Below are 21394 nucleotides of genomic sequence, written 5' to 3' on the forward strand. Positions count from 1 at the left end.
GTTGTTAGCAATCTATTATAATTTATATTTGGGTTGTAAGCCCAACGTTGCACGAGTTTTCTTTGACGTTTAAACTGCGAACAACACGCCACGTTAGAGAACGCGAAGAATACATGAATTGAACTTGCAATTAAAGGTTAGAATAATAAACGAACTGATTAAACACAACACGAAAATATAAGGTGTTATTTCGAATAAATGTTTGTATTATATCTTCGGTCTTTGACTGACAATGAGCATATTTAAAGACTGTGGCGTTTATACAGATAAGTCCCGGAACTCCTGTAGCTTACTACAGGTGGCTATGTACCTCACCTAGGGCGTTGACCGAAGATATTTAAAGACTGTCAACCATATGAACTCTGATCACGGTCGTTATATGTCGCGAAACTCTGGATGTGGGTGCGGGCCGCGTAACCAAGATCCCTTATATCCTGTCGGTTATGCTTCACAAGTTGTCCGCTGGACGTGTGGCGCTCCAATATTGGTTAGTAGACAGTGACACTAGAAAAGAAATTACAGTATTCTGCAATACCGACTCTATTTTCGGGATGGTTAGAATCGGTGGATCCTAACAGATCCTCAGAATCTTACATTAGATATTGAGTCAAACAGCTCCAGAAATGACAAATATATATTCTAAGGAGATACTTAGCCGGCTGGTGATATACATATATACAGAGTTATGTCGCAGTACATTTTACCATCAAAATCATATCATACATCATCATACATCACACATCATATCATCATACATAGTATTAAAGTTCGATACCAAATTTTGGATGTCGGATGTTCAGAAACTGACGTCACCTAAAATTTTTTTTCTTTGACGTCATCGATCTATAGTAATCGTCGACGACGAAAATCAGCTAACCGAATTCCTCAGTCCGGAAACAACCGCGCAGTAGAGAGGACGTATGAGAATCGCGCTCTGCAGATTTCGAGTACCAGGCTCTTTACCTTCTGGATCCTGCGCTCCAGGTCCGCTACCTGGTGAAACTCGACTTCCAGGACAAGCGCTCCGTAGTTCCTGCGCTCCAGGTCCTTTACCTGATGAATTTCGACTTCCAGGAACAGCGCTCTGTAGTTCCTGTGCTTCAGGTCCTTTATCTGGTGAATTTTCACCTCCAGGACCAGTGCTCCGTAGTTCCTGCATTCCAGATCCTTTACCTTTTGAATTTTGATCTCCAGGAACAGCGCTCCGTAGTTCTGCGCTCCAGGTCCTTTACCTGGTGAATTTCGACTTCCAAGACCAACGCTCCGTAGTTTCTGCATTCCACATCCTTTACCTGTTGAATTTTGATCTCCAGGACAAGCGCTCCGTAGTTCCTGCGCTCCAGGTCCTTTACCTGATGAATTTCGACTTCCAGGAACAGCGCTCTGTAGTTCCTGTGCTTCAGGTCCTTTATCTGTTGAATTTTCACCTCCAGGACCAGTGCTCCGTAGTTCCTGCATTCCAGATCCTTTACCTGTTGAATTTTGATCTCCAGGAACAGCGGTCCGTAGTTCTGCGCTCCAGGTCCTTTACCTGGTGAATTTCGACTTCCAAGACCAACGCTCCGTAGTTCCTGCATTCCAGATCCTTTACCTGTTGAATTTTGATCTCCAGGACAAGCGCTCCGTAGTTCCTGCGCTCCAGGTCCTTTACCTGATGAATTTCGACTTCCAGGAACAGCGCTCTGTAGTTCCTGTGCTTCAGGTCCTTTATCTGTTGAATTTTCACCTCCAGGACCAGTGCTCCGTAGTTCCTGCATTCCAGATCCTTTACCTGTTGAATTTCGATCTCCAGGAACAGCGCTCCGTAGTTCTGCGCTCCAGGTCCTTTACCTGGTGAATTTCGACTTCCAAGACCAACGCTCCGTAGTTTTTGCGCGGTGCAGTGAGGGCGTGAGGTATATCATTAATCTCGTATCATCTGGTAAAATACTGACAACGAGTAAGCGAACGCACGAGAACAAAAACCAGCTACACAGTAAACATCCGACCTACACATACACAGCTAGTATATCATTATATTTCAAAAATACTCCACTTTAATATTTTCGCGCTTTATTTATAGGCTCTGCACCCAGTCCCATTTACTCAGTATTTCACCTTACCCTGACTATTCCTCGTTATTACATACCTAAGTACAACGGCCCCCTTTGTACTCGATAAAACATTTATTCATATAGAACGTGAAATATTGAGAAACTAATACTACTGCAATCTTCTTAAAACATTCATTATGCCGTTTGTATAAACTATGAAATGGAATGCCCCATTGAACTCCGAACGCGGCACAGATCTTTTTTTCTAATGAAATGTCAAGTGTTATCAGAATTTTAAGCAATAGTGATACGGTGCAAATTTGTTCCACTTCGGCTTCAGACTCCGAACTGTAGAGTTAACTTTAACTCATTTGACAGTTATAATATATGAATATAATTTTGCTTGAAATTTAATTTTACTCACAATCAGATTAAGACTTGGCCGTATAGATATAATTTTATGATGGCGCTGAATTTGATGAACTCAAGACCGTGTACAATTCTTCAAAATCTATTGCGGAAAAAATCGGTTTTTCGAAAACGTTAGGAATGAGTTTATACTTATATATATGGTATATTACGGTACAGTCATTCTTCGACGACTAACTCAATTTTTTCGATTACTGTGTGTATAAGGTACGTGTACTGGATGAATACTTATATTTTCAATTGAATGCAAATATTGGTTTACTCGATTCTCTGCGTCTTTTAAGTCAATATTAAATTTATAGTGTGTTGCGGAGTTTCAGCGTTGCTTTAGTAGGTCTTTGAAAAACCGTACGATAAAAGTATATAATTTGCATTAAAATAAAGTAACGAGTGAGAATTAAATCTTTACAAGTAAGTCGCGACTGGAATATCAAACATGTTATAATTTTTCAAACTATAGTTTAAAATAAATCTCGTCAGTTTCATTTGGTATCTCTATAATTAGTATCGCGATAATTCTCAAAGCGAATCAAATCAAAAGAGTGTACATATGAGATAAAATTTCCTTAATCTTTTTAAAGGGGACGCCTGATGGCGTAAACATCTTTTTTAGAATTCACTCGGGCTAATAAAAATACAAAACACATGCGGCACATAGCAACAAGCTACTTTCTACAACTTAAATACTTGAAATACCGAACCACTTTTTGCTGGTTCAACGGAATCAGCCTGTACAATGGCGTGATGATGTTTGCAAGCGTGTAGGAAACTCAAGTGTTCATCCGGTTCGTATTAAAGCGATGCGGCGCAAGAAAGTCACTTTTGTCGCCTTTATGTACATAAATACATGTGATATAGAAGATTGAGTGACATATGGAAAAATACTTATCGCTAGTTGACGTTAAAAAGCATCAGGGCCATCAGTTCCTGTCGCAGAACAGCTCTTATTGATTATTATTTTTACTGTACCACGGTATACTGATTTGACAAAATCCTGTAAAACACTTCACCACTAGCATCTGCAAGAAACCACACTACATATCTGCTTAGTCTTACACTAGATAAAATGCTTTGATAGATGCAAACTATCTGCACTTTCTCTGCAAAAATATTCGTTCTCAAAGCTCTCTACAGATTTGCATTCATATAAATGCCGACGAGTGAATTTGCATTAGGAAATTTGCGCAGCAGAGTCGAGATTATCTATCAAGCATCTAATTTGAAATCTTTGATAAATAATTTGATCACATTATATTAACTTTGATCGATGAGACTATACATATATACATGTATTCTGCTATATATGTATCTGCATATCGGATCAGCGCAGTTAATTTCGACACGATTCTCATCCTATTTTTTTATTTTGTTTTTCAGACCATAATTTTTTCATTTGTAACGCGCTTACAAATTTTCAACATTATTTTACATACCCTCAAGCACATTTAAAGTACATCTCACGCAATTTCCGGTAATCGTAATACAGCTGTAGCACGTTGAACTGGAGATGAGAAACCGAATTATGAGCATGAGAAACTTTAACCAAAAATTCTGAATATAATTTAAAGATAAGTTTATTATAGATTATGAAGCTGTATTGAAGAATTATTAAATTATACGCAAATAATTTTATTATGTGTAATAGAAAACTATACAAAAGGCACGAACGCGTCGGGTTCGAACTCAGAAATTCGCATCACTTTTAGATAGTTAAATTACGCCAATTTATTCTTCGTATACAGATTACAATTATCATACATACATTATCAATTCCTTTATACGCTCACAAATAGTTAACTGTGTGATCTGTACTCTAATGGTATTCCATATACGAGATGTGTGTGGTAAACAAAGATATATACGTATAATTCATTATATCTGTATGAAACATTCTGCGGGCGTTCGTTGACAGGCCTTTTCTTCTACCACCCGACGTACAATTTTATGAAATTTAGTCAGTTCGCCGCACTAGCTGGAGAGACTTTTCGTGAATTATTTCAGATTTTTCGATCCAACCTTTAGAAAATGTTTTAGTTTTTTCCAGTAAACGTGTAACTTAAGGAAAAAAAAATATATATAAACCAGTTTTCAACAACTTACGGCGAAGTTTTTTCTGTGTTTCAAACGTCCTCGTAGAATTGATTGAAAAATGTTCGTTTCTTGAACAGTTACGTACATTGCTTTGTACATTGCTGCAAAATTTACAGATTCTTCGGTCATATCTGTGGGGTAAAAAGTGATTGAATTGGTGGAGAATGGTTTTATCATACAGTACGCTATACTGTGGTATATTATTCTCGTGATGCTTATGGTACATTGCATTTAACAAAAAAGCTCGGTCAAGTCTGCAGCTGACAAAGTACGAATGGTTGGGCATTCGCAAACTACGATACCTACGCATATGTTCTGCAGATGTTCCCCTGAATAAATAGGATTTAGCAAAAGGGTTGACCTCAATGCGATGGCGGTTTGAAATTCTATCCTTATTTCTCTGCACGTTGAACGTATGGTATTACACATGCATAGAAATATAACTGACGAGCCACTGATAAAGTTTAGCTCTGCGTGGGCAGTGAACGACAAGAGGGAAATGCCACGCCAGTGGGGTCGCAAGTGCAACGGCTTCTCAGCTTCGGTACAGATTATAGTCGGTCGCTATAAATTTATCTTTCCTCCACTCACAAGCAGTATATATACAGACTTCACTGGCCTCAGCAGAGGAGCCTGACAAGTGCTTGACTGTTTACGACCCCGTATGCGACAGTCGTGGTGGTTTATACTTCGTTTTGCTGCCGTCAGTTCCAGTCCAGACTTTCAAGAGACTGGCTCGGGTGTCGGCCTTTGGCCTTTGTGTTGTGATTAACTTTATAACAGTACCAGAAATAGGGCCCGTCGAAGGATTTGTATATTCATTGCATCTTTCACCCACCGTTGCGAACATGATGAAAATCTATAAAGTATTCGCTCTCATCGTTCTAGTTCTTGTCATAGGTACATAAGTGATAATATATGAATATATTTTGGGGCGGGGTTGAAATTCCGAATTTTAAATGTTCGGGAAGCACCAAATTCCGAATTTTTTTGGTATCTGAGTTTGAAGTAAAAGAAATGAAGTTTCGAATAAACCGAAAACCTGACGCTCAAAGTTCTGAAAGTGCAAAGTTCCGAAAGGACAAAATGCCAAAAGGCTATAACTCCGACAAGTCAAAGTTCCGGAAGTGCGAAAATGAGAAACTTTGAAAATCAAAAACATCGAAATTCTGAATGATCGAAGATTTTCAGTTTTGCGAATTTATGGCTTGGTGCAATTTCACCACTTTGGTCTTTCTTTCTTTTGGATTTTCGATATTTTTACGTTCGGAATTATTTTTCACCCACTTGATAAGTAAACTACGCTGGGCGACTATATTTTTATTTTTGGAATTTTACTCTATCGAAACTTTATTTTTCGCAACTTTGAATTATCGGAACTTGAATTTTCAGAATCTTGTATTTCGGAACTTTGAGCCGTCGAGTTTCCAGCGGTTTAAAACTTTGTAGTTTCGTAAAAGTTTGCTTTCTTCACTTCAAGTTTCACCACCAAATTATTCGCAATTAGGTGCTTTCGGAACTTCAACTCCGTCCCTATATTTTTACTAATATAATTCATAATTGTATAATATCATTCTCGAAGATTCATTACTACAATTTTACACAATTACAGTTTTGAAATAAATATTATACATCGGTAACGTGAACAAATAATCGAAGGAATAGGTAAATCAGGCCTGCATCTTGTACAATAAAAGTCATGTAATTTATTCAGTACTTAGTTTATGATACAACATAAATTATACCCTTATATATATATATATGTATATATATATATATATATATACCATACAATAGGTACTGTGGGCATAAGATGTATTATTAGATATATTAGTTTCGCGGCTTTTTGAGCATATCAAAATTATGCAAGCGGATAACAGTTCCACGATAAACGTGAGGATGGTCTCGAGTTACAACGCGATAAGTAGTTTTATGAAATCGTTGCGACGCTTTTAACGCAAAGTATGGAAATTGTTGTAATTATCAGAGGAAAAATATCGAGGGCTTAGAACCGAAGAGTAAGAGATGGAATCCAAAAACATGGAGTATTATACGGCCAGGAAGGTGTATCCGCAATTTCAAAGTTAAAATTTCGTAAGAGAAACACTGAATTGCTTTTAGCCAGGAAGGCGTAAACCAAACTTATTTTCGCCACAACACCGTGAACTTGACATTATATAACAGAACGGCGCGATCCCCGAAATATTGAAAAATGATCGAAGTGACGGTACAGACCAGCTACTTGTCTCTTTAATTACAAATAGATTTTAACTTTCTATTTCAACTTATTGTAACGTAAAATTTCTGGCATTTTTTTTTTCATACCCCGAATTTTTTTTTATCCGGCTACAATAAATTAATCCATCAAATCCCGTTAGAGGTAATGTGACATATCTCGTAGTAAAGTAAACAATATATTATCGATTTCAGAGGCTTACTTCCTTCTGATTGAATTCAGGAAAAATTTTAACATGATGGTAAAGATGTATGGTATAGACTCCCTTGATATTCAAAATTTCACCTTCGAAAAGCATAACTACTTACATTTGTCTAGATTTCAAATTTTATTAACTACTTCATTACAATATTTTTTTTTTCTTTCTCATCTCTACAATTTTCTATGGAATCCAACGCTCAGCAATACTTGAGATAGATAAACCAATATGTTGATATTTTACATAACATGCAAATCACGAGAAAAAATTACATTTAAAGGAATATCACTCGCTTGTGAATTGGACCAAATGCATCAAGGATGTCGAATTGTGAATGCACAATGTAGCTGTGGGTACGGTTGCAAAGCCGAATATAGGTACAACAATGCTGAGGACTGCAGACTTGCGTTACGAGGTGAAAACTTTTCAAAATATTGTTATTTCAAAATATGTTGGCCCATTCATTTAGATCGTGATTATTAATCGGGGTTAACAATTTGTTTCAGGCCGCCGAAATGATAAATGTTATCGAAGACCTTGCAAACACGGAGGTTCGTGCCTTCAAATATCACAACACCCTGGCTTTAAATGTCAGTGTGAAGGCACCGGATTCTTTGGTGCTCTATGTGACAAGGGTTAGTATATGAAGTGATAATAGAAATGAGTAACCACGTTCACTATTCCAGTTACTCTGTGTAACCCCAATGGAACAAAATTACACTAAGACCAACTTATATTAGATGATGCTATGTGAATCCCAAAATTAAAAGGATTCTGTATGTTTTCTAGCTTGCCCGGGTCCACAAAACTTGCTCACCCGCGGACCTTTCCCGTACGAGTGTGTTGTGATTTAATTTCTTTCTATTACTACTTACCTGTGTGTATATTCAATGAATAAATATTATTAGGAATCCAATCAAAATGTTGGTGATCAATTGAATCTTGATATCTCACATACATTGTCGAGCATTCGTCTACCAGTGTCGTCTACTGATTTACTGAAGTTCCGTTTTTTGACTCTCGAATGCTTTGACTGGAATCTCATTCGTCAATTGATTAGTAAGCTGAGTTACTCTGGTATCACATGTATTATTTGGTGGTAAGATTTAGTATAAATAAATATACGTAGTAGACATATTAGTTGCTTTGCATCTCTGTTGTTTTCTAATTTGGAGTGTTCGTCGGTGAGCGAAGACGTCGCTGGGATTTTCGTTTATAAACCCGCTTTCTTTCTATCTTTCAAGCTCATGAGATCGAACCTCAGATGAAATTAGATTGTCACTATAGGTAGGTTCGTTAGTCATGCCGGTAATACAGATCGCGTACTAATCTAATATGATAGTGGGTTCGATACATTACTAATCGAGCAACCATATCCTATTCAAGAGAGCCAACCCTAAGAAATATCGTGCAGCTTCAGGGTGAATTTTCACGGGCGTCGAATTGATGCGACGGTAATTTGACGCGGCAGTAGCACGCCGCAGCGGCAGAAGGAGCCCATGAACGTGATCACTCTGATTATGAAAAATCTTCTGTTTTGCAATTGATTCGTATGATTCTTTCTAGACCAATTAAACCCCTAGGAACGAAAAAACCGCACCAAAAAGAGCGTAGGCCCAACAGCAGAAAAATTACGAAGGAGAGACCAGCAGCACAGAAATTAATCGAAGGAATATGTTGTTTTTGGGCCCTATAACTCCTGATATGATGCTCGCAGCGTATTCCATGAAGCTTGTCTCTAAGCTCCATGTAAGTAGCTGTTCGAGGTAATAAAGAAAATAATATAATTCGCACTCGAATACAACTCTCACTCATTATCATTCATTGTTTAGAAGAAAGGCTCTGGACACACCGCAACATTTTTATTATGGGCTATGCGGTAGTAAACGCATGAAAATAATTATCCATGAGTGCACGTTTATGGAATAGTGAGAACAAATTAGAATAATTTCTTATCTCAAAAAACTGCCTGCGTTCTATACGATTTTCTTCTCGCTACTTTATTTTTTCCGTTTGTACACACTTGCAATCAACAATTGCAGATTATCAAATTCTTAGCATAAAAACGCAACTGAGAACCACTGACTGAACGACGTAGTTCACGTATGTCACGTAGTTGTAGAGACTAGCGTCATTTTACAATTGCTTCGGTACCCATTTTCATGAGCGTCGTTTTGCCGCCGACGGCTTGGCGCTGCCGCGTTAATTTTCCGTCGCGTCAAGTTGACACCCGTGAAAATCCACGCCTAGTAGAGTACCACCAGCATTGTCTATGCTAGGATGATGCTAGGCACATCATACGGATAAATGTAAGCGATCTAAGCTTACGAAAAAGGTTGACCAACAGCAGCGGTGTTACACAGACATACGTTCCAGTGATACAGACATACACGAATACAATCTAACTTGAAAATCTAAATCCTGAATTTTAAGGTGCGATGGAGACGTAGTTTATGCATGAGTGTGCCGAACTGTTTACCTACATCTGTGCCTGCACCGACTCCCACCGTGATACAACACTTTCAGTGGATTTGACATAGTGGTGATGTTGGTTCACGACACTGACGCATAAATTTACGACGGTGGTCGACTTCCTTTCCTGCTATATGGCTACGAGATAACAGTGGAGTAATTTTCTAATTATGCTGAAAAAATACTTTGGTAGACAGATGACATCTGATTGTAAAGAACTGCCGTCAATAGGCGTCAAGTATACTATAGCATATTGGTTTGGCACTAGCAGTTCGGTTTCGGAAACACGTAATTCTCAATGAGTCGTCTGCTGCTTTGACAGTTCCTCATTACGTAGTGCGTGATTAGCATTCCGCTCAAACTCTTAAACATTTTTTTTTGTTGGCTCCCCTCTTGAAATGTTCATTCATAAAATTTACATTCATCAGAAGAACAACGGTTCATCATGAATTTCAATGTGATGCGGTATTATATTGCCACGCTAGTGTTCCAAACGCTTGTTCTACACGTGACAGTTTTGGTGCAAGATGCAAGTGCGGCTGTAGCCGGAAAAAACGATAATTACGACAGTTTATTAACCGGTCAAGGATTATACAGCAGCAACGATGGAATATACATTTTAAACGCAACTAATTTTAAACCCAGTATTTACGAAAGCAAGACAGGCTGGTTCGTGGAATTTTACAACAGCTGGTGCGGATTTTGTCTTCGATTTGCAGATACTTGGAAGGCTCTTGCTCAAGACATCGGACGTAAGTATCGATAGGTCCTGCATATACCTTAAAGAAGGTTACTCTGGAGGAACTAGCGTGTCCTGGATGATCCTGAACTTGCAAGGCGTTACTGTTTTTGTCCATTTAGTGACCAGAATTTATCTGTTGTTACATTTTTGAACAGAAAATATTTCTCGCACATACTTTGTTCACCATTTAGATACTACAAACATTAATCCAGAAATTCTGTAGAGCAGACCTAAAACAAGAATAAAAATGAAAAGTCATTCTTTCGATGACTGTTTTTATGATAAATTAGTTAGGAACTTGGAATTTAGTGTGAATTCATCTTTGATCCGTAGATGCGTACTCGACTCAATCGTTTGCTCCAGATACATCAGTTCCTTCGAAATCTGCGTTAGCGCCATAAAATTATAAATTGATTGTACTGCAAGACTGCTTTTTGCATGAATACGAAAAAAATTTTTCCAGCCATCAACAACATTTCACTAAATCCCTTCTTTGATTTTTTTCTTTCAGACTGGAAAGATGTTGTTGTGGTAGCTGCAATTGACTGCGCAAATGATGATAACAACCCGATTTGTCGAGAATATGAAATAATGCATTATCCAATGCTCAAATATTTTCATGTTGACGCTAAACCAGGTCAACTCGGTATAGAAATTGAGAAAGGAAACGACATGGATGCCGTAAGACATAACTTGATTGACCGCCTTGAAAAGGAACAGCAAGAAGGTCGCGGTTATTCTTGGCCGAATATAACTCCTTACCGGTATGTATGTACAATGGTTAGGGATTGCTAAAGGCAACCTGCTAAAAGTATCATATTTAAGTCTGTATCATATAATTTACCACACCCTGTATAGTATGAAGAGGTTACACATCAACAAATGACTGGAAAACAGATCACTATTCAGTAATAATTTTTCAAATCAATTACTTATATGCATATTGCAATGCCGATTTTGCACAAAACTGAAGTTTCAGTTAATTGAGCTTGATCGTAAGGTTATTAAGAATTGTCTCTAGCACCGACTCTCAAAATATGAGAAAAAAAATTCTCTTACATCTAACCCCTTCAAAATATATGATTATTGGAGTGTGCTTTTCATTCCTTCTGTAGGATTACAATTATAGACATCCAAGAAATTTTCTAGACTGGCTATTTTTTGCAAATTTAGTTTACTTTAGTGAGCCCTCTCTGATGGTTATTGCTGATATATACTACAACGAGGTTTTTCTCAGCCGTTTCAAGGCCATAGTTAATTTCCTTAATTCCCTGAATCGTATATTGAATTATATTATTCAAGACTTGAATTCAAAATTTGTGACATCTAACAGTTGAATTATCATTCGTCAACCTAATGCACGATTTGGAAAACCTATTGCGGGCTTGAAGTAATGACATTTAAATTTCTCAAGTGCACATGTTCACCACTTCTGGCTATGAAAAATTATTACTGGTCTCTGATAGTGTGGAGTTGTGGCATTCATGAGTGGATTAATGGAGTTCAGCACAGTAATAATTCAACACTCTTGACTTGGATAGTATCAACTATGAGCGGCTATGTTAGGAGGTTGAAGATGAGTGATCGACAGGTGAGCGTAGGAGAGAGAGATTGATCGATTGATTGATTTAGCTTTTTTAGCTTTTTTCACCATTTACTACTTTTTTTTTTCGAATAGGTTTCTTAGCCGATTTTTAAAGATCCACTATTCGTTTCTACTTTTCTATATGTTTGCAAGTATTCTTTTGTTGTTACGATTTTAACTCTTAGGAATTCCTTGTTAGTAAACAAAATTTTTTTCACACTGAATTATAACCTTGATGTCTTGTCTACTACTGATGTTACTCACACTAATTACTAATCTCATAATATCTACACAGTTTTGTGTTGACTTAACTGTATGTTAAATGGCTTCACAATAAATTTTTCCTTTTTCACAATCTTCACCTTCTCTGTTCAACTTATTATGGACAGTTCTTTATTTCGTGAATGTTCTACGATATCTATACTGTATCCAGATACTATTTTCCTTTTGTACTTTATTTTTCTGATCACATTTTCATGTGCAATGGTTTTATGTACTAAACATATTGTTGTGTTATCATATTTGAGATTCAATTTCTTTAGATTATCAAATGCTTTTTAGTCCTTTTAATGAATCCCTATACAGTCCATGATTTTCTCTGATTTCGGTAATAGTTTCTTGATTTACTGGTATATTGTGATCTCCTTCTCTTCTGTTTTCCGTTGATCTTTTACCGCCATTTTCAGAGATTGGCGCCGAACTAGATCTTCTTTATATTCAAAATAGATATGAAGTTATTATGATCAACTCAAAAATTTGGAATCTTACTGGATCTCAATCTCTAGGTGTATGTGTGAATGTATGTGTGTTATCAATTTTTCGTCCTACTTCCCAAGAACAAAACAACGGATTTTTATTATTTTCATCTCAATCCATACTGTTCTCCCTAAGTTAGAATTGATTAGATTTTTCGTAAAACCAGTCAAGTTATTCCTTAATTATTTGAAAAATGTAATTCTTTGGGTAACTTGTAAATGGATAAGCTGAACCCTTAGTTAGTTGTGAAATACATAGGAATAGTTGAAAGTTCTTTTTAGACTGATCTCTACAACCCAATCAATTTTCCTGTTTGTTGAGCCAATTAATCAATTCTGAACACTTAACTTTTGAATTGATTATTTGCATCCACCCTTGCCGATAGGTCTCATTGTCTTCTTAGGTTATATAATTTTGTATACAATTTTTGTTTTACACGCAGCATCTATCTTAACATCAACTGTAATATGTGTAAATTCTACTCTAGTTCTAAAGTACATGTTGTCCTCCCACCCTCACTTCAATCTTTGATGATGATGATAATGGGACCAACTGGTAGCCTCTTCTTCTTGGTATTATTCTTCTCCACTCAGTGATATGGAAAGAAAGAAAAAGTAGAAATAGAATGAGAAAGGTAACGACAGATTATACGGCATGAATGGGAACATGAGAATGGGTTAGAAAGTATCGAATTGTGTCGGATTTCAATAATACTGTTTGCTTTTGTATAATGCATGGGTTTGGAGTTTCTTTAATTGACTACAACCAACTGTTCTAACAGAGCTATTACAATAAATGATAAAAGTTAATCGCGCACAATCTGCATAATATATTGAAAGCATCAGTATTGATTGATACTTCTCCCAAAAACAATGCAGTAATGATACTACAAATACAGTGCACCAAGATGAAGGAGTTCATATATCCTTTGTAATAATTAATCACAATGTATTAATGAATTAAAATATTCTTCAGGTACTATTTTATATAAATATCATTATTTTCAAGTATTATTTCACTAGTATATACTTCAGCCGTACCGGGAACACTATTGGTGTTGAATTCCACTATTCCAGTATACGGCGGTAGTAATTTTTCATAAGGAGCCCTTTTTAAATTTCAAGACAATTTCGAGTACTGCTTGTTCTAATTACTAGTTTTAATTATCTACAATTTTAGAGGCAGAAGTTTAATGAAGCCAGAAAAATTATGTGTCATCTGATTGCATGTTACAGAAGTGGGGATACGAAGAATTTGTGGAAAGATTTACCTGCCAGTGTAAAATATAACTTTTTAATATTTGAAACGGTGGATTCATTCCTAGCCACTGAGGTGACCTTAGACTTACACAACATCAGCAGTATACAAGTTCGTGGTGTGACCTCTGAGAATGAGCCACTTAGCATAATGCTTTCAGTAAATAAATTTCCTACTCTAATTGCACTAGGCCGTAACAGTTCGCAGCAACTTATAAATGTGAGGTACCCAACAAGAGAAGGAATAAGAAAAGCTATTAAGGAATTTTTAGTGTTGAAAGGAATAACGGTAGATATACCTGATAATACTAATAAACATCCCAGCGAGTGGATGAAGGTTGAAATACCAAATGTGTTGGACATAATGAAAGAAAGGAGAGACGAAAAAGAACAGGAGGAAGTCAGAGCACTCGGAGATCTCCTTTTTCAGTTAGATTTAGAGACAGCATTGAGATATTCGATTGACCACGAAATTCCAATGGTTAAAGTTATAGAGGGGGACAAGATTCAGGCGCTGAAAGCTTACTTGAATGTACTGGCAAAGTACTTTCCATTTGGACGCAATGGTATTTTATTTTTAGATAGATTAAGAGAACTTGTTGATCAGCGAGAAAGACTGACAGGGAAAGAATTCAGACAAATTGTTAAATCGACTGAAGAAGAAATATCCCCCATATACTCTGGGCCACAGGGATGGATTGGATGCAAGGGGAGTGTTAGTAGTTTTCGTGGGTACCCATGTGGACTTTGGACAATGTTCCATATGCTCACCGTAAACTCTGCAATCCGTAATAAAAACAATCTAGAATATAAACCACAAGAAGTTTTACAAGCTATGCTTGGATATATCAAAAACTTTTTTGGATGTGCTGATTGTTCCGAACATTTCGTCAAAATGGCTGGTGAAAATAAAATGTCTGAAGTACGTACTTTAAACGAAAGTATTTTGTGGCTGTGGAAATCGCACAATCTTGTGAACAAAAGACTGGCTGGTGATAAAACTGAAGATCCTATGCATAAAAAAGTACAATATCCGTCCAAAGAGCAATGTTCGACTTGCAAATACAATAACGAGAGTTGGAACGAAGCAGAAATATTACGTTACTTATATCGCAAGTACAGCTCTTCAGAAATAAGTTACTATAATTCAAGTGGAAAACTAAACGAGAATAACAGTATCGTTCACCTCAAAATTAGACAAGAACGATTTGCTTCAGATAAGTATAGTGGTCAACGAAAATTGGGATGGGATTTTACAATATTTGACATAAGCATCTGTGTGGTCCTGTATGTAACGTCTGCAACGATACTCGTCCTTGTTTGTATAAAGTTTGCGATGAAAAGGACTTACAGGAAGAAAACATATATACATGATCTTTTTGGCAAAGTATAACTTTGTTTGTCGCTTATGCGATTTGATTTATCAAAGAAACATTGCATCACATTATAAAGTTTACCATTAAATCTGGAAGAAATCATGTATATTCAGTTTGTCTGTTCACTGTTGGCGCAGCGCTACAATATAGGGAGTATAATCAAATCTAAAATAAATCCAGAATGAAAAACATTAGTTGCCAAAAAAAAAAATAGTGTCCTAATAATAAGAGTGGTGAAACGAAAATCCGTTGTAATTTCAATAGATCAGTGAACATAACTTTAGCCCTGTATTGAATGGATAAACTGTAAAGGTCTTGTACATAAAAAATGCATCTAAATAGATACTTTGTTGAATAAATCTATGCAATAGTTGAATTCTTGCATGTGGCAAATTTGAATGGAATTACGAAACGGAATTAAAATAAATTGTAGCTATTTAAACTCGTTAACAGTGTAAATAGAACCTCCCATACTTACATACCTCATGAATGTAAATATCGCTGCAATGAAATACAAACTAGTCATTACGAACTTTCGATTTGTTCCGTACCAATTAGAGAAAAGTAAAACGAAACGAAATACAGGTTCGATAGTATTACTTTCTGGGATTCGCCTAACTAGCTCAACAGTCAGTCAACACATCTATTGAATCGATGGTGGTGCGGCTCAATGTTACAAATCATCGATGTAATTACAGGTGTAGTTCTGATATTTAATTATTTAAATCTCACATCAATTCTGCAGATGGAACGGAGTGAACGTCGTAAGTAATTGTCAAAGAGATGAGCGAGACGAGGATTCGAGTTACTTTCCACCATTCTGTTCCGTGATTTCATTCTGTGGTATGGTCAGAATTAGGTAGGGGGTTTCTCTTGTAAATCCATCATATAATTGGTTAATCGCTCATGGTCCATATTAAGTTTATACAGTGTGAATACCTGACATATGATTTAATATCACTTATGTGTATGCAACGCACTGAGAGAGCAGTGTGCACTAAGCTTTTATAAATATTACTGGGATGTAAAGGTACTATCTCAGAGCTCGCTATACTCAGTATTTACCAACAGACCAACCACGAAATGTCACTCATTATGAATATCATCAATGCCTATGCATCACTGACACGAAAATTCCGCAAATAGCATAATGCTGCATATAACGCTGGATACAAAGTTTTTTTTTCACGCAGCATTAATGCCAGAAGATGTATTACAGAATCCAACTAATTGCATGAATCATCTTCTGGCATTATTGTCCGCACAAGGCTCGGTCTTAAACGTCTGTTCAGAATTATTCATTATTACAATAAACGTGTTTGAGTTAGAATTGTTAACAAACCTAGAATAAATAAATGAAAAAACGCGATTAAATTATAATGTAGTAAACTTTATTAGTTTTATTAGTTCATTAGTTATAAAAAGTGACAAGATCACTCCACTTGGTTCATTAGATAATTATACTTTACATATTGAATTTCAATCGATAACAGATTTAATAAAAAAAAAAAGCAAAAAAAAATAACAATTCACAGAATTATTGTTACGTATTCAACTTCTGAGTAGAATCGCTGTTGTGTATTCCTAAGAAGGCCAATCGACGCCAGCGTAAATCATCAGGATCAGGAGTAGATGGTGTGGTCATACATTCTAGACTCAATTGCAAGGCCCTTCTCAAATCCTCGTCTTCATCCGTATCCTCATTGGAATTGGGTAAATATTTGTCTGCCTTATCATTACTTGGATCCAATCTAAGATTCGAAGATTCGTCAACACCTACATTAGCATCCTGTAAACTCAACTTTAATGCTTTTTGTAAGTCAGCATCATCCTCCTCTTCTACAGTAGGTTGATCGCGTCCCTCAATTCTGATTGGTATTATTCTTTCTCTTGGTTTTCCAGTTTCTGATGCAATATCTGAATGATTTTTTTGGCTCATTCTACTGACTGCTGTTGCTATTGATGATGTTGAAGCTAGACGCACGCATGAATTTGGAACTTTAACTTCTCCTAAGGCTAAAGCAGTTTTCAAAATTTTAGCATCTTCCTCTTCTTTGGAACCTAAACGATACCCCATACCACTAGTTCCTACACAATCATTTGATCTCGCTTTTACTCTCGGTGTTGCTGTTATTGGATTTTTCGTAATTACATCCTCTGCCACACATTCAGGTAAAGAACCGATAACAATGAAAATTGAGTAACCTGTGAGGAATATATGGTAAAATGATCAATGAAGATTGAAAATGATGATTATTTATCGAATAATATAAAATGAAATTATCAACATACCCTCCTGCATCAGCTGTGCTAGGTACATAGCCAAATATGTGTTCGATATAAGTTGTGGTCCGCTCAACATTGAATTTAAGTTGAACCATTGTTTTCCAAGTTTTCTGATAGTAAACCAGTGGCCCTTGTAGTTACAAATATATGCATTCATGTCTCTAAAAAAGTCAATTATTAATCCTGGTAGGTATATTGTCAAGTTAATAAATGCTTGTTCCCGATGATTGAATTATTTTCGTTAATACAGTTTGCATTTGGTCAGTGAGAGTTAGATTTGACGTGATCTGCAGCAGTGCTGAGGCACTTAAGTTTAAATAAGGATGATCAAGATGAGTGTTAATCACAGTACTTTCGATGGGAACAAAAAATGATAAATAATAACCTACGAAGGATCGTTCTGGGCCATTAGGGCTGTTGCTTCAGTGCTGTTATAAGGAATTAATTCAAGACCCCACACTTTAAGAGCACTGCTTATGACTTGCACCGAAAAATACCCACTGTCATCCATGTTTCCCGATGGTTGCTATAACAAAGGTATCCATTGAATTAGCTTAAAATGATGAAAAAACATCAGCTTTTAATTTTACAATAGAGCTTGCAAAGTGGAGTGGAATTTCACTGCTTCATATAGAAGCAATAAATTGTAATACAACATCTGGATTGTGAGATTGAACTCAATAGTGTTTTCAACTGGTTCCAGACAACATGCACAAAGCAAGGATAGCCAACAACAAGGTAATACTATTTTCATTTACAGCCATTTCCAGCTACATTTCATAGTACAGAATGCTTCTTTGAGTAAGTTTTATTTCTAGCTCAATAAATACTGACAGTTCTGTCGCGTCAGTAAAAAGATAATACTAACTTTCTATAGTCTAAGGTTACCATCCCTTAAAATCAATAGTAATATGAGAATCCTCTGTAGCTTGTTGTCGTAATGCTATTAATAAAACAGCTAATAAGTCCGAGATGTATCTAATGTCCATTGAATTGACTAATTGAAAATACTATTAACATGGGGAATTTCAATTGATTAATGATCCGCACAGAATAGGCACGAAGCAATATACATACACGATGGTAGAGTGAGAGAAAAAAAAGATTGTGTATGCCATAATAAGAGTAAGACAAACGGTTACCTCCAGAAACAACTGATACTCCTCGCTGTCGATGCCTGATTCAGCCATTCTGAGGCGTTCCTCCTCGTCCATCTGACATGCCAAATTTGCAAGATCTACAGCGTTGAAGTATGGACCCTGCAGAAGAGCATTGAGACAATGCTGCGCACAAAGGTATCCTTCTTGCTAAGAAATAAATTTGAACCAAAATGGACATGAAAATTTTAGTGAGCATTATAGTACTGTGGTTGGATAACTACATTACCTTCTCGTGAAATATGCTCTCCATTGTGAAGTCAGGGTTTTACAAAAAAGCGAAATAAGATTCGAGTGAAAAAAACGAAAAATGAGACCTCGGATAATAGATAATAACACGCGATATCAGGCGGTGGAAAAGTAAAATAATATATTTCAAGTCAAGCAATCAAACGTCATACATTAATATCCATGTATGCACATACGTTTGTGTGGAATGTACACTTTTCAAACGCGGTGGATGCAAAGAGAAGATGGTAATGTTCAAGCTTGTAGTGTCCTTCCTCCATGCCTATGTCAAGTCAGGACAAATAGCCAATCACAGTCTTAGCCGATGGAAAAGGCCCAATAGACTCCCAAATTTACTCGCTTTTGATGAGTGGTTTTTGGCGCTGATAGCTGATTTCGGAACGCGCTCGCAATGAGTTGCAACGAATGGCGCTGTATGTGGAATCACCTCTCTGTTTGGGTACTAGCCCATACAACCATTTTTACACTTGATATTACAGTTTTGTATTATTTCATATTATGATTAAATTACAATTATTTGAACATTTTATACTGTAAATTATTTGAACATTTTATAGGTTATTTTAACATAAGATATATTATTATATTATAAATTAATTTTTAAAGAGTCGATAAATTTAATTAAAGCATTAAGAATTATAGAGTTTTTAGAATTAATAATTTCTTCGACACTGTATGATCCTAAGCCCAACAATAACGCGATTTGACTCGGAGCTCCACCTATCGGCTCTCGTCAAAGGCGTCATAATTGTCAGAATCGGGACAGTGTTCGATAATTATTGTTGTGGAATTTGGAATACTCCCAGCAGAGTTATTGATGGAGCGAGAACATTGTTGGTGAAAGTTGAGAAAAAAATACTGAGTGATCATTGCGGAGAACAAAGATAGTAATTATCATATTAGAAATATTTGTACTCTCGCTTAACAGCCATGGCAACGATTGGGGAACCTCTCACATTAGCCAGGGGTAAGTTAACTTATTGCTCTTGTTTACTCAGTTTGGAGTACTGTCAGTTCGTCGTGCAAACGCCGGATAGTTTTCAATTCGTAGATACGCTTCTGGGTGTGATTAGTAATTAGATTGATCATGTAACTAAATTCATTGAATAAGTAATTGCAGAATAAGAAATGTATAATTTGGTACTTCAATTCATTCAATTGTCTGTATGTCTGTAGTCTCATCTAATTATTAGTTACTAGAATGGACATTTACTATTTTTTCATTCTGGTACTCGCTTATGTTTATTTGTGTTTTTATAGATGTCAAAAGATCGATCGAACTCCTCGACAAACTACAGAAAAGTAAGTTGATGATTGAAATTTTTTTTAAATTACCTACATCCTTACCGAAACAAATATTTGTTAGATTATTACAAATTAAAATGGTTTGTATAAAGTTTTGATAGATAACATCATCGAGTAATGTATTTATATTGCAATTAAGTTTATCTTGAATATTTGATTGATGCTGACTTATTTTAGGTGGTGAAGTACCGGCTACAAAGTTAGCAGCTCTGCAGAAGGTACTACAAAGCGACTTTCTCAATGCAGTAAGAGAAGTCTATGAACACGTGTATGAGACTGTTGATATTCAGGTAATACTAAGTACAAGCAATTATACCTTTTTCATAAAATAATCAATTTTTCTCTGATGCCAAAGTTTTGGAGAACATCCAAACGATTCGTAACATATACTTTAATTGGTGCCTGGCATACACCATTCATGAGTTTTTGAGACTTTGAGTTTATTAGAACTATCCTGTTTAAAACCACTCTAATATAAGTGTATGTGGAATTTTTGGTACAGGGTTCTCAAGATGTGCGTGCTTCCGCCACAGCCAAGGCGACTGTGGCTGCTTTTGCGGCAAGTGAAGGACATGCCCATCCGCGAGTTGTTGAATTACCGAAAACAGAGGAGGGTCTTGGATTCAATGTGATGGGAGGAAAAGAGCAAAATTCACCTGTATATATATCTCGAATTATTCCAGGAGGTGTGGCCGACAGACATGGTGGTTTGAAACGTGGTGACCAGTTACTGTCTGTTAATGGCGTGGTACGTAATGTGAAATTTTTACATTGATGAAATATTAAGATTTAATCATACTCGAACGTTGCCATTCAAGAATTTATACGATGATACAGGATAGTGTAAATAATTGTATTTTTCTCATTTCCTCTAGTGTATTGAAGGCGAAAATCATGAGACAGCTGTGGAATCGCTGAAACAAGCCCAAAACTCGGTGAAGTTAGTTGTTCGCTATACTCCTCGTCTTTTGGAGGAAATGGAATTGCGGTTTGATAAACATGCGCACCAAACTGCACGTAGACGTCAACGTGTGCAGTAGACTGCAATGATTATTTTTATCACTACATATATATATAGAATTTATGAATAACTGATATAGATACAATGTAATGTTACTTATATTAATTATTATAGTTTTAAGCGACAAATTAATATCTGGCTTAATTATCTTGTAATTCATCACCTAGAAATAACTTCTGTATGACCATCTCTCGTAAGAAC

The 21394-nt window shown here is 36.3% G+C and overlaps 5 protein-coding genes across 5 annotated transcripts; 3 read left to right on the forward strand and 2 right to left on the reverse strand.

The window, feature by feature from the left end:
* Positions 1-441: 441 nt before the first annotated feature.
* Positions 442-1769, reverse strand: LOC124299219 (uncharacterized). Its single transcript, XM_046752266.1, has 3 exons — positions 1293-1769; positions 964-1173; positions 442-504 (listed from the first exon to the last, which is right to left on the reverse strand). Exons 1-3 carry the CDS (start codon positions 1755-1757, stop codon positions 442-444), a joined length of 738 nt encoding a protein of 245 aa, XP_046608222.1. The 5' UTR covers positions 1758-1769.
* A 3388-nt stretch (positions 1770-5157) lies between these two features.
* On the forward strand, positions 5158-7904 carry LOC124298100 (EGF-like repeat and discoidin I-like domain-containing protein 3). Its single transcript, XM_046749700.1, has 4 exons — positions 5158-5453; positions 7269-7403; positions 7495-7623; positions 7778-7904. The coding sequence occupies exons 1-4, from the start codon at positions 5402-5404 to the stop codon at positions 7840-7842; spliced, it is 381 nt and encodes a 126-aa protein (XP_046605656.1). The 5' UTR covers positions 5158-5401; the 3' UTR covers positions 7843-7904.
* Positions 7905-9212: 1308 nt separating this feature from the next.
* LOC124298244 (sulfhydryl oxidase 2) lies at positions 9213-15707 on the forward strand. The gene is made up of 3 exons (XM_046750006.1): positions 9213-10212; positions 10714-10966; positions 13779-15707. Exons 1-3 carry the CDS (start codon positions 9906-9908, stop codon positions 15190-15192), a joined length of 1974 nt encoding a protein of 657 aa, XP_046605962.1. The 5' UTR covers positions 9213-9905; the 3' UTR covers positions 15193-15707.
* Positions 15188-19344, reverse strand: LOC124298247 (ataxin-3-like). Its single transcript, XM_046750008.1, has 5 exons — positions 18848-19344; positions 18604-18768; positions 17851-17987; positions 17468-17622; positions 15188-17380 (listed from the first exon to the last, which is right to left on the reverse strand). Exons 1-5 carry the CDS (start codon positions 18869-18871, stop codon positions 16719-16721), a joined length of 1143 nt encoding a protein of 380 aa, XP_046605964.1. The 5' UTR covers positions 18872-19344; the 3' UTR covers positions 15188-16718.
* Positions 19345-19575: 231 nt separating this feature from the next.
* LOC124298248 (protein lin-7 homolog C-like) lies at positions 19576-21394 on the forward strand. Its single transcript, XM_046750009.1, has 5 exons — positions 19576-19834; positions 20128-20169; positions 20350-20462; positions 20675-20920; positions 21048-21394. Exons 1-5 carry the CDS (start codon positions 19798-19800, stop codon positions 21210-21212), a joined length of 603 nt encoding a protein of 200 aa, XP_046605965.1. The 5' UTR covers positions 19576-19797; the 3' UTR covers positions 21213-21394.

Source organism: Neodiprion virginianus, chromosome 2, assembly GCF_021901495.1.
Source record: "Neodiprion virginianus isolate iyNeoVirg1 chromosome 2, iyNeoVirg1.1, whole genome shotgun sequence".
Taxonomy (NCBI): Eukaryota; Metazoa; Arthropoda; class Insecta; order Hymenoptera; family Diprionidae; genus Neodiprion; species Neodiprion virginianus.